Source organism: Diaphorina citri, unplaced genomic scaffold, assembly GCF_000475195.1.
Source record: "Diaphorina citri unplaced genomic scaffold, Diaci psyllid genome assembly version 1.1 scaffold1058, whole genome shotgun sequence".
Taxonomy (NCBI): Eukaryota; Metazoa; Arthropoda; class Insecta; order Hemiptera; family Psyllidae; genus Diaphorina; species Diaphorina citri.
The window spans coordinates 194051-207376 of record NW_007378487.1 but is presented as its reverse complement, the minus strand read 5'-3'; the positions used below and the strand labels follow the sequence as shown (position 1 = coordinate 207376).

General features: G+C 39.0%; 1 protein-coding gene across 1 annotated transcript in view; it reads right to left on the bottom strand.

Moving 5' to 3' along the window:
* Positions 1 to 450: 450 nt before the first annotated feature.
* Positions 451 to 13326, bottom strand: part of LOC103513985 (matrix metalloproteinase-2-like) — a 57032-nt gene continuing 44156 nt past the window's right edge. Inside the window, exons 4-5 of the mRNA XM_008478849.3 lie at positions 2739 to 2885; positions 451 to 671 (exon numbers count right to left, since the gene is read on the bottom strand). Coding sequence (XP_008477071.2) covers positions 467 to 671; positions 2739 to 2885 — 352 coding nt within the window. The 3' untranslated portion in view covers positions 451 to 466. The remainder of the gene's footprint in view (positions 672 to 2738; positions 2886 to 13326) is intronic.

The window sequence follows — 13326 nt, the reverse complement described above, 5'->3', positions numbered from 1 at the left end:
TTCCCTTGACAAGACGTATTCCCTTAATCAGACTCCGGGAGTAAAGGGACTTTTCAGTCTCATTCTGGCAGTATAGGGGGGACGGTTGGTCCAGTGGTAACGCACTTGCTTGCCATGCAGAAGGTCCCGGGTTCGAATCCCACCATCGACAAAAATTTGTAGTGGTAACGTGCTTGCTTGCCATGCAGAAGGTCCCGGGTTCGAATCCCACCATCGACAAAAATTTGTACTCGTTTTTCGTTTGCAAATATGTCAACGGGTTACCTACTTTCTGGTGTTCTTGTGTTGACCCAGCACCTAAATGGGAAGTATTGTGTCTCTTCTCGCCCATCTGGTGAGAGGCATACTACGGGATGGACATGCCGCGACACAGACCACATGCGTCCAATGTAGCATTTGTTTCATTGCTACGAAATAAAAACGGCGGTGAAACACTCATTTAAAAAAAAGCAGGGTATATTCTATTCTATTCCAAGGACTTACCTTCATCAGCATTTGCTAATTCTAAAGACTTACCCTCATCAGCATTTGCTGATCTGCTGACACCAAGGACCATCCAGTCCTCATCGATATCAAAGTGAGCATCACCTCCCCTGCCAGACCCTGGGAAGAAGGCATGGGCTAAGATTTTGCCTGGACCATCAAATGGATAACCATCCCAGTGATTCTCCCTGAAACCCAGTGCCAAGATAGTCAGTAAAATTCCAAGTACCAGAGAGAAAGATTAGTTGAGTTTGAGTTTATGGTCAGTAAAATTAGAATTAGTTTTTTTCCTCTAACGTTAACTGATGCTGAGATTTCATCGCTGAACTGTTTTTTTTTAAGAGGTTTGACAGAGGGAACTGTAACTGCTATGGTTTTATCGTCCCGAAATCGAAGAGAGAAGGAAGACAGGATAGGAGAAAGCCAGCCGTTCCGAGGACGAACATTATACCATCAGGATAAAATCCACCCCGGGCGGGAATCGAACCCGCGGCCTAGCGCTTACAAGGCAGACGCACTACCAACTAAGCTAACTAGGCTGGGAACTGTATTTAATTGCCGAGATCTTATAATCTCGAAAGCGAAGAGAGGGGGACAGGATAGGAGAAATCCAGCCAATTTACTTAGCTTGGAGGTTAGCGTGTCTGCCCTGTAAGCACTGGGTCGTGGGTTCGGTTCCCGCCCGAGACAAACTTCTATCCTGACCGGCTGGTTTCTTCTCTCTTCGATTTCGCGACGTCAAGACCTCCGTTGTTATTTGTCACAGTTCCCGATCAGCAATTCCATTTTTTAAGCCCAAGTATTCAGTTATGTAAATGCAGTTTCTTTGTGTTATTATGTCACAACTTTGGTGCTCACTGCAGCATTGTAGGATTTACCCACTATCTCAATAATCCTAAAATCCAATGTTTACCTACCATGCTGGCACCGGTCGCTATGCGCATTTATATGTCATGGCACAGTTCTATCAGTAACGGGTAGCACGTTTTCTAAATTAGAATATACATATCTATCACATTTTCTGAAATTGAAATGGAATAATTCCACTGAAACATAAAACCTCTAGCTAAATTAAAACACACAGTCAGCACATTTCTAGAGAGCCTGGTCTACGGATCCATGTTTCAAGAGAGACCTGATTCTAAAGGTAGAAACACATTACCATCACATCACGTCACGTGAAGTCATGGGGAGTCAGAAAGATGTAGTTCAAAGTTTATCCCATAATATTTCAGATGATTTCGTTCAGGACACCCACACTACCATCACATCACGTCACGTGAAGTCATGGGGAGTCAAAAAGATGTAGTTCAAAGTTTATCCCATAATATTGTAGGTAATTTCGTTCAGGACAGCCACACTACTATCACGTCACGTCACGTGACGTTCTTACTCAAGACTTGGTTTTTGGGCCCTTCTTACATTGAAATCTTTCAATTGTTCTTATATGGTGGTATGAAACACTCATGCTACTTGAGTTTTGCCAATAATGCTGCTGTCAGCTAATCTCAAAATAATGCAGAGGGAGGAAGTCTACTTTAGAGTCTACTATGGAGACTCTACAGGGACGTGTTTACAGATTTATAAGTAGTTTAAACTTGGTTTATGTGTGACTAATTTTATATTCGGTCATATGTTTTTTTTTTTTTTTTTTTTTTTTTTTTTTTTTTTTTTTTTTTTTATTCAGTTATAGGCCTACCTTAAAATCCTTCAATGGAGGGTGCGTAGATTCGCACAAGCCCCCATTTTTTAGGGCTGTTTGCCCCTACACATAACAGAGAGGAGAGTGGTATGACACTGTCTCGGAGGATTAAACTTACTTCTCGCCAGCCTAGTTAGCTTAGTTGGTAGTGCGTCTGCCTTGTAAGCGCTAGGTCGCGGGTTCGATTCCCGCCGGGGGCGGATTTTATCCTGATGGGATAATGTTCGTTCTCGGAACGGCTGGCTTTCTCCTATCCTGTCTTCCTTCTCTCTTGATTTTGGGACGATAAGACCATAGCAGTTACAGTTCCCTCTGTCAAACCTCTTAACAAAAAAATACATGTGTTTTTTTTTTTTATCCTGATGGGATAATGTTCGTTCTCGGAACGGCTGGCTTTCTCCTATCCTGTCTTCCTTCTCTCTTCGATTTCTCTAGCAGTCACAGTTCCCTCTGTCAAACCTCTTTAAAAAAAAACTTGATATTTGCATTCGCTTAAAAAAGTACAGTTAGAGTTCCCTCTGTCAAACCTCTAAAAAAAAAAAAAAAAACTTACTTCTCAAAGTAGATGAGAATATCGGCCCGGTCATCGTTAACCTCACGGAATGTCAGCTTGGAATGTTTCGACCACACATCTAACGCCCTCCTCAGTTCGTCTCTCAGTCTACCGCGGTCATAATGGCGGACCCGTTCTGTCCGGAGACTGAAAGCAGCCAAACAAAACACAAAATTTGACGTGAAAATCTCACTTTATAGGAATTCAATCACTTTTTATAGTTACCAAATCACATTAGTTTCGGGGGAGAGAGCGTGAAAATCACACTTTAAAGGTATACCTAGTTACCTACCAAATCACATTTTATAGGTACCAAAAAATCACATTTGGGAGGGAAACAATCAGACCTGTGAATAAACCCAGAGAGCCAGTCAATAGTTAAGGCCTGTTCCCGCTAAACTTGTGATTTTCATCCGATTTTCAATGTCCTATAGACCTATAGGCATTGTAATAATAGATCAGTTGCGCTTACTTGGGTGATGTTTCAAAGTCATAGAGCAGGAAAAATGAGGACCAACGCAATTTTTCTTTTTCTTCTACGACTTCTAGATCCCGAGATAAATCGATTTAAAAAATAGCGGTAAATCGTGAACTTTGATGTCACGGCATACGCTCCCGTAGGCGATGACGTCACATCAAATGTCCCGAGCAAAGCTCCCTCGGAGGCAACACATTAATGTGTTTGTGCGCAACCGTTTCTGCGCATTTCTTTCTGCTCCTCCACAAGCGTGCTTGCACACTGGTGCTATCTAGTGGATGAAAGAAACAACTGCGTAAAGTCTGACGTCACATATCTTTGAACTCTTTCATTAGAACGGAAAATAAAAATTGAATTTTCGACCTTTTACAGTAGGTATGTGTTGAGTTTGGAGTTGTACATAGATTAAGGAGAGCGGCAGCGCTCCGCCCCGCCAAGTCAAGAAAGTTTGACAGCGCTACTAGAAATATTTATAATATTTGTATGGACTACTATATTTTAGTGACGCTCCAGATCAAGTTCAGGACATGAGTGAGAAAAAAACTTTTTTTTGAGAAGGTTTGATAGAGGGAACTGTAGCAATGGAGGTCTTACCGTCCCAAAAGCGAGAAAAGGAAGACAGGAATTGACAGGATGGAAAGTCACCGAGGAAGAAACTTATATCTGTTTAGCATAAAATTCGCCCCGCGGGCGGAAATCGAACCGGAACCTTAGCGCTTACAAGGCAGACGCGATACCCTCCAAACTAACTAGACCATAGTCAAATAGTCACTATAGGTACTGTTATTTTGGTATGGCTCTTATCAGGTCTGCTTTATGTGGGAGTATTCCATGCAGACTGCAGAGGTTCAAGATAAGCCGTCCTGCCCCTTCTGAATTCCAAATTCCAAATACATAGGTAGTTATACATAGGTAGTTATGTGACGATTGCCCCTCTAAATCATGAATAGTGTGACGGTATGTGAGATGAGTGGAAACTTATGGTCATAAATCAGTGTCGACTATTGGTTTGAAGGTTCTTTGACCTATGGTCCGACCAAATTATCCGACTTTCTTTTCCTTATAAATGTTAGGGGCATAATAAATCGTATTTTAGCTAGTCAAAAGTAAAATAAAACCAGGTAATAGTTAAAAAGAAGGGCACTTATCTTTGATGTTGATCGGTTACAAGATGAAAAGTTCACAATTAGAATCGTCCAATCAGAAGTGACTTTGTGGCCGCTTTTCCGATCAAAGGGGAGTGACCCCGGGGGTTTTAAACCCCTTTAGACTTTGAAATCTTCGAGGGAACTTTAACCGGTGGGGGTCGGGTACTAATGAAAGGTTTTAAAAAATGTACAAAACTTTCTGAAACACGATTTCCTCCTTTACGGGTAAAGCGATTTTTTAGTTTATTTTATTGTATTTTATTTAATAAAATTATTGTTACTCTATAAGGTAAATTAACATTATTATTTAATTAGAAAACAAATTTAGATAATTAACCAACAAATTTGGACATAACTAAATAGGTATAATGTATAGAATTATATAATTAAAATTAAAAATAATAACACCATAACTCAAAATATAAAACTTCTCTGGTAGTAAGTACTGGTTCGTAAATTAAAATAAATAAATAAATTGAAAAAATAGTATCAATGAACTAAAAAAAAAACCCAGTGTTAGACCAAGACAAGCGGGGTATTGAACAACTAATGAAACAAAGAATAATGGTTTCATAATCATAATGATGGAAAAAATGACATTAAAAAACAATAACAGAGTTGTTGGTCGAACGCCAGGTTTAGAAATACGATTATACGACGCTTTGCTTTGACTGTCAAGTGATAGTTATACTAAAGATCTAGTTCAGTTATAGTTAAAATACATAAAAAAAGATATATCCAAAAAATTGGTGGATGTGACAGATTTACACTGGGATAAAATACAAAATTGGTGGATGTGACAGATTTACACTGGGATAAAATACAAAATTGGTGGATGTGACAGCTTTACACTGGGATAAAATACAAAATTGGTGGATGTGACAGCTTTACACTGGGATAAAATACAAAATTGGTGGGTGTGACAGCTTTTTTAAAAGAACTCAAGTCTTCAGTGCCGAGATTTGCGATCCTCAGAGGCCCCTTCACTTCAGGAGTGGTCTGTTAGATTTGCCACGTTAAAAATGCCGAAAATGCATAAAAAAAAAGAGGAAGAAGAAGAAGAAGAAGAAGAAGAAGAAGAAGAAGAAGAAGAAGAAAAAGTCGAAATAAATAGTTCAATTATTTAACTTACTCTTCTAGTTGATTCCATTTCCTGGGTATTTCGAGAAATTTCAATCTCAGAGCTTAGCCCTTTTCCATCCGGTACCGCCAACCCAAATTGGCCCACTTTGACTGAACTAGAACCTTCTGAGTTTACCTTCCTGAAGCCGTTCTTCATCATTGTTCCGGGACTAAAATTTTACGAGATCCTTTCCCTCACTGACTCTTTGAATCAAAAACTGACACCTGACAAAGTAAACTAGAGAGCTTCAGAGGAACTGAATTCTTTGACCCACTATGGATTTACTGAATTAGCAGACGAGCTATGAGTTCTCTAAATTCTTCGACTCACTCTATATACTGATTAGCTAGCTAGCTGTGCGCCCTGGATTCTGTGACTCACTGACTCTCGGTATGAAGAACGGGGCGTATTTGTATAGGATGAGGATCTGAGGATATGCAGCAGTGAGGGAGAGATAAGAGACACGAGATAATTATGTGGACAGATATGAGTCAGTGATGTAGTTGGGGTTCGCAAGGACCGGGGTTCATGAGGATTTGAGGATGCTCGGTTGGTCCAGTGGTAACGCGCTTGTGGACTGATATGAGTCAGTGATGTAGTTGGGGTTCGCAAGGACCGGGGTTCATGAGGATTTGAGGATGCTCGGTTGGTCCAGTGGTAACGCGCTTGCTTGCCATGCAGAAGGTCCCGGGTTCGAATCCCACCATCGACAAAAATACTCGTTTTTCGATTGCAAATATTTCAACGGGTTACTTTCTGGTGTTCTTGTGTTGACCCAGCACCTAAATGGGAAGTATTGTGTCTTTTTTTACCCATTTGCAACTGCTCCATTAAATGATTTTTTCCCCAACGACAAATGGGAACGGGCCTTTATATTGAAGGATAGTATGCCTGCGCTATGTCGCCGGTTTGGTTTGATTCCATGGGAATCAGGACAAGGCAATCATCTTGCTCATGTATTACACATCGCTTCCTCCATCCACTGGTGTCGAGTTATGTGTTTCCTCACGCGCCCACTCAAGGAGGTTGTGACCATAGAGTAATGTTTTATCACACCCAGATTGAGTGAGGGAGTGAATGAAACTGTTTCACTGAAACTGCTACAATGCCTCCTGAGTTTCCTGTGAAAGAAACCTGAAATATTGTAAAATTCTGTGAAACTGTAAAAAAAAAAGAAAAAAAAATCTAAAAATTAAAAATACCTACTTAAATAAATTAATTAATAGTTGTAAAATAACGCCAGCCACTCACTATCAGGTAGACCTGACAGGTACGGCTGAAAAGGTCTACCTCAGAGGTTCTCAACCGGTGGTACGCGTACCACTGGTGGTACGCGGATACATTTTAGGTGGTACGCACTACGCAGTCATATATTAATAATAACAATAAAAAAATGTTGAATGGTGGGGTTTTAAGACTATATAATTAATCAAAATAATTGATAAGAAACTAAAAAAATCGTGATTTTATTATTGAACAAATCAAGAAACATCATTAAAAAAATGTCATAAGTGGGTCTCGATCTTGCAACCTCCACCTTGCTAGCCATATATAAATATAAGGTGGTACGTCAAAATCTCTGAAAATTTCAAGTGGTACGTGTTTACTAAAAGGTTGAGAACCCCTGGTCTACCTGATACCTGATGAGCACACACACTATCAGGTAGACCTGACAGGCGGACCTGATCAGGTGTACCAGTCAGGTCTACCTGGTATAGTGAGTGGCTGGCCCAAGTCGTATTTCCCTTTCGGATTTTCCCCTCGTCTGAAACTCGTTTCCCCTCCTTTGGGGAGTTAGCGCCTGTACTAAATCATAGGGAATATTACAGTTGAACCTGGATAATTGAGAACTTTTTTTATACAGTCAAATCTGGATAATTGAGACATTTATTATATAGTCAAATCTGGATATTTTCTTGCAGATTGAGAGATGTCGTATAATTGAGAACTTTATTGATAGTGAAGAACTTTATTTCTTTATTATACAATTGAACCTGGATAACTGAGAGTTTATTTTATGCAGTCGAACCTGGAGATTATCTTGTAGATTGGGAGATGTTGTATAACCCAGTATAGGAGGTTGTGATGTCTCGTCTGAAATTATAAATCACATGACAATCTCCCTATTGGGTGACCAACAGCTCGTCATAGAACACGAAAAGAACCTTTAGTGGAGTTTCAAATGTAAACCTTTTTTGGAACGTCAAATAAAAATTGAATTTTCGACCTTTTGGAGACACTTTTACCAGTCAGAGTGTTCCCACTATACGCATGACACGATTTTTTCCGAACGAGAAGTGGGAACGGACCTTTAGCATGGAGGCCAGCGAGTCTGCCTTGTAAGCGCTAGGTTACGGGTTCGATTGCCGCCCGGGGGGTTTATCCTGAAGGGATAAGGTTCGTTCTCGGAACGGCTGGCTTTCTCCTATCCAGTCTTCCTTCTCTCTTCGATTTCGGGACGATAAGACCATAGCATTGGTGGATGAGACAGCTTTACACTGGGATAAAATACAAAATTGGTGGATGTGACAGCTTTACAATGGAATAAAACATAGAAATTGGTATAATGTGTCATGACAGCTTTACACTGGGATAAAATACAAAATTGGTGGATGTGACAGCTTTACAATGGAATAAAACATAGAAATTGGTATAATGTGTCAATTCAGTTACAGTAAGTTATTTAGTTAATTGTTTGTTATAGGGAAGAGGTAGTTAGATAGTTGCCAATGTTGCCATGTCTATTCCATTGAAATTTTAGAATGAACTACCTAGTTAAACAGTTAATTTTTTTGATTAATTACTTAAAATAAGTTTTATTTATTTAGTAAAGTAAAAGTGAGCTGATGCTTGGTTATTTTTCATTTAAAACACACACAAAGTAAATATGAGTATCTATATTTGACGATAATTAAAGAAAAAGTTAATATAACGTTTAAAAAAAAAAAAAAAAAAAAAAAAAATAACATAATTGGGCCTTCATAAAAAAATAGGTACTCAAATTAAAAAAAAAAAAAAAAAAAAAAAATTAAGATCTAGGGACCTCTGTAAAAAAAGTGTCAAAAAGAACTCAGACCTAAAGCATCCATCTGCAGGCTCTTCAAACAAAGAACTTCAAACTGATTTAAGTCTCAAACGGGAAATCATGATTTGTAAAACAGGGAAGTAAAAAAATACATCATAAATTGATGATAAGCGCACACGCGTTCAGGAAGAGTTAAGTAGATATTTAACACAAGTGAACTTTGGAAAAGCCAACCTCCTAAGCTTCTTCTCCTCCTCCTAAATACAGGGGGAGTCAAAAGTATTGCCACTAAGCTGTCAAACTAAGGTGTTTTGTTTAGGACTATCGTACTGTATCAAGCTAGATCACCCCTACTATACCTACCTAAAAACTGGAACAATGGAGGTCTTAAGGTAGAAACACACTTCTTTCAAGTCACGTCAGCTTCAAATTTTTCCCATAATATTGTACTTCAAGGAAGTTCTGCACAATATATCTGCCTTTTGGTGCACAATATATACTTGCTTTTTGGTTCTCCTTATCAAGTTGACCCACAGAACTTATATATAATGACTGCTGAAACCCTCCAAGAGATAATATTGTAGGTGATTTCGTTCAGGACAGCTACACTACTATCACGTGACGTGAGGGCAGTGTGGCTATCATGAACGAAATTACCTACAATATTATGGGAAACTTTGAACTACATCTTTCTGACTCCCCATGAGCTCACGTGACGTGACGTGACGTGATAGTAGTGTTTCTACCTTTATCATCCCGAAATCGTGTACAATTCCGACGGGTAGGTACTAGGCTTTAGAATAAAACAATAAATTCATTTTTGAATAGAGTAAAATATTGTTAATTCAGTCCCAGCAACACACCCTTAATGTTGTCGCACGAATTTTGAAACACCCTATATATGAGGAGCAGGTTGACATTTTACAATGGAAAATATCAGATGGCCGAGACAAAGGAAGAAGGAAGTAGAGGAGGTGATAGGATTTAGGATAGGAAGTAGGAAGGATACTCAAAGGGTAGGTAGTATGCATTAATCTAATATATAAAAATCTCGTGTGAACATCACACGACCTTCCTTATCCTATTGAATGATGCTTATTTGCGTGTTCGAGTGTTCTTTTACCCTAACTTTTACAATATCTCTAACCGTTTTGTCGCTATAGCTGAAAACCGCCAAAAAACGGTCGAAATCTGTCCAAAAGCGGTCAAAATACCGCCAAGAGCAGCAACCATCTCAAAGAAACGTTTTGAGTTGCATCCTTGTCACATTTGTGAACTACCTACATAGGTACCAAATTTCAAGTCTCTAGCTCATACCGTATTGTTTGTAGGATTGTGTATCTTTCTGGGTGACGTGAGAAATGACCTAGGTCTTATAAAACTATAAAACCTAACATTTTTTTCACTCATCAGCACTAATATGACATCAGTCATTCAGTTTTATCCCATTTGCTGGAATCCCATATCCTTCATTCATGTCATCAATAAACAAGATGTAGATAGAGGGAGTAATCTGGTAGTAAGTGTACCATTTATTCGCCCATCTAAAAAAACGTACCATTTATTGGCCCACCTGTGGGTCTACGCCACATAAGTCTGAACTGGACGAACTTTTTCAAGATCCAATTTCATGCTGTGATCTGCGACTAAAGTGTGACCCGCTCAATAAATAACACCCCCTTTAACACAAAGAAAAGGAATGCTACCCATAATACAAAGGTCATATAACATTATGACCTTTAGTATGGGTAATCTAACTTTAATTTGAAGATAAGTAATCCATCCTTAAGATATTTCATATTAGAAGTATTCTTAGTAATTTATTAATTATCAAACTGTGGATTATTTAAAATGTATTGTAAAATGGTTATTACAAATAAATAAAGTATCATTGCAAAAAAAAAAAAAAAAAAAAAAAAAAAGGGCGGACCCATTGGAAACTCTTTTTAGTCCGTCCTTCCTTTATTATTACAATAGTAATAAAAATCTGGTGTGAACATCACACGACTTTCCTTATCCTATTGAATGATGCTTATTTGAGTGTTCTTTTACAATATCTCTAACCGTTTTGTCGCTATTGCTGAACACCGCCAAAAAACGGTCGAAATCTGTCCAAAAGCGGTGAAAATACCGCCAAGCGCAGCAACCATCTCAACCAGACGTTTTGTGTTGCATTCTTGTTACATTTGTGAACTACATACCAAATTTCAAGTCTCTAGCTTGTACCGTTCCCGAGATATTGTTAAATTACACCGAAAACCGCCAAAAAGCGTTAAAATGCCGCCAACCGTTGCACCGGTCTTAATCAAAAGTTTCGTGTCGCATCCTTGTCACATTTGACAGCTACATATCAAATTTCAAGTCTCTAGCTCTTACCGTTCTTGAGATATTTTGTTTACAGACAGACAGACACAGAGACACACACACGGACCAATGGCTGAAACTTTGGATTTAGGCTCTAGGGACCTCAAAACGTGTTCGAGTTTTGGCACTAAAATTTCAAAATCAAAAATTTGAAAGGCTCTAGGGACCTCAAAACGTGTTTTGGCACTAAAATCTGACCATCGAAAATTTGACCCGATTACATTACTTTCCTTCCTATAGGATAAGGAAAGTAAAAAGGCATAAGGACGAAAATTGAGTTTTGAGAGGAAGGACTGAAGAGTTTTTAATTTTTTCCCCTAAGCGTGTACAACATAGATGTTGGGAAGATTTTACAAAAATTCGGGTATCTTTGTGAATAATCGAGATGTGAACATGATTTTTTTCCTCTCTTTGCGAGATTTTCTTCAACATGGTGTAAAAGCTGTTTTTATCCCCCCCCCCCTTACCCTAATAATTATTTTATAGGGGCGAGAGAGGGCATAGGGGGACTCACAGCGGGGCGGCATTTTTCTACAATAGGGCTTAAATTATATGTATGTACCACCATTTCAAAAGTCTTTTCTCCCAAGTCTTGTTTATAAGCACGCACTTATGCCATGTTCTTCATTTCATGATTCAATTGAAAGGTTCTATTAAAAATCTGGTGTGAACATCACACGACTTTCCTTATCCTATTGAATGATGCTTATTTGAGTGTTCTTTTACAATATCTCTAACCGTTTTGTCGCTATAGCTGAAAACCGCCAAAAAAACGGTCGAAATCTGTCCAAAAGCGGTCAAAATACCGCCAAGCGCAGCAACCATCTCAACCAAACGTTTTGTGTTGCATCCTTGTCACATTTGTGAACTACATACCAAATTTCAAGTCTCTAGCTCATACCATTCCCGAGATATTGTTAAATTACACCGAAAACCACCAAAAAGCGGTAAAATGCCGCCAACCGTTGCACCAATCTTAACCAAAAGTTTCGTGTCGCATCCTTGTCACATATGACATCTACATACCAAATTTCAAGTCTCTAGCTCTTACCGTTCTCGAGATATTTTGTTTACAGACACACGGACACACAGACACAGACACGGACCAATGGCTGAAACTTTGGATTTAAGCTCTAGGGACCTCAAAACGTGTTTTGGCACTAAAAACTGAACATCGAAAATTTGACCCGATTACATTACTTTCCTTCCCATAGGATAAGGAAAGTAAAAAGGTGATTTAGTCACAAATACCACGTTGAGTCAGAAAATTCGGACCAACAACTTTACTCACCTATACTTAAAGTAGGTAGCTTAGGTATCTACCTATACTTAATGCCATTTAAGTACTAGATATCACAAGGAAAATAAAAAAAAAAGATCACATGGGACACAGACAACCTTGATCTTCACCATTCTAACTAGTGGCGGGACGTGAGATTTCAAAAGGGAAAGCTGTAAAGCTATAGGCCCACAGGGCCCCACAATATAAGGATCTGCAGGTAGTCTTAAGGTCCACTCCCACCTGTGAAATTCATTAGATTTTTTCCGAATAGCCTGTAGACAATGTAATTTAAATGAGATTAAATGACACTTTGATTTGCCAACAATCACACTTGACTTACAATGTTGTTGTTTTCGGGACTTAAAGTTGGCTCGCACCTTATTTTGTACTGGACGTTTGGACGTTTCGGGTCCAGACCCGTCCTCGGCAGGTTGTCACAATTATATCATCCGCGAACTTGTCAATTAAAACATAAAAAAAGGCGGACCTGATCAGATCTACCTGATAGTGAGTGGCTGGCCCTAGGAAGGTGGTTCCCTAACTTTCATGAAGGACCCGCGCCACTGCTCAATTCTGATGAAAAAGAAAAAATAAAAACAGCGGAAACAGCTCAGTATATCGCGCATTGCAGCGCAGTTAGGATCTCTTTATTTTTGCCCCGGAAGTGTCTCGGTGGTGTAGTGGTCAAAACGCTCGCCTGGTAATCAGGAGGGCGTGGATTCAATCTCAGCTGAGGTATAGAATTTTGTGTTTCAATATAATTTGAAATTTTGACTACAGTAATGGTAGTAGTTAGCCAGCATAGTTGGCTTGGTTGGTAGCGCGTTTACCTTGTAAGCGCGCCGCAGCGTGTTCGATTTCCGCCCGGGGTGGATTTCATCCTGAACGGATAAGGTTTGTTCTCGAAACGGCTGGCTTTCTCCTATCCTGTCTTACTCATCTATTCGATTTCTGGACGATAAGACTTTAGCAAAAAAAAAAAAAAAAACATAACCTGGATCAAAATTATAAAAGTGCATCGCAGCTCAAACCGTTCTGTATTAATTACCCTGTTCACAAGTCATGACACTTGTTTCAAGGCAAACGTTAAAAAAAAAAAAAAAAAAAAAACGATTTTTAAAAAAAAAACGCGAAAAATTTTTTTTAACTTTTTTTTTTAATTTTTTTT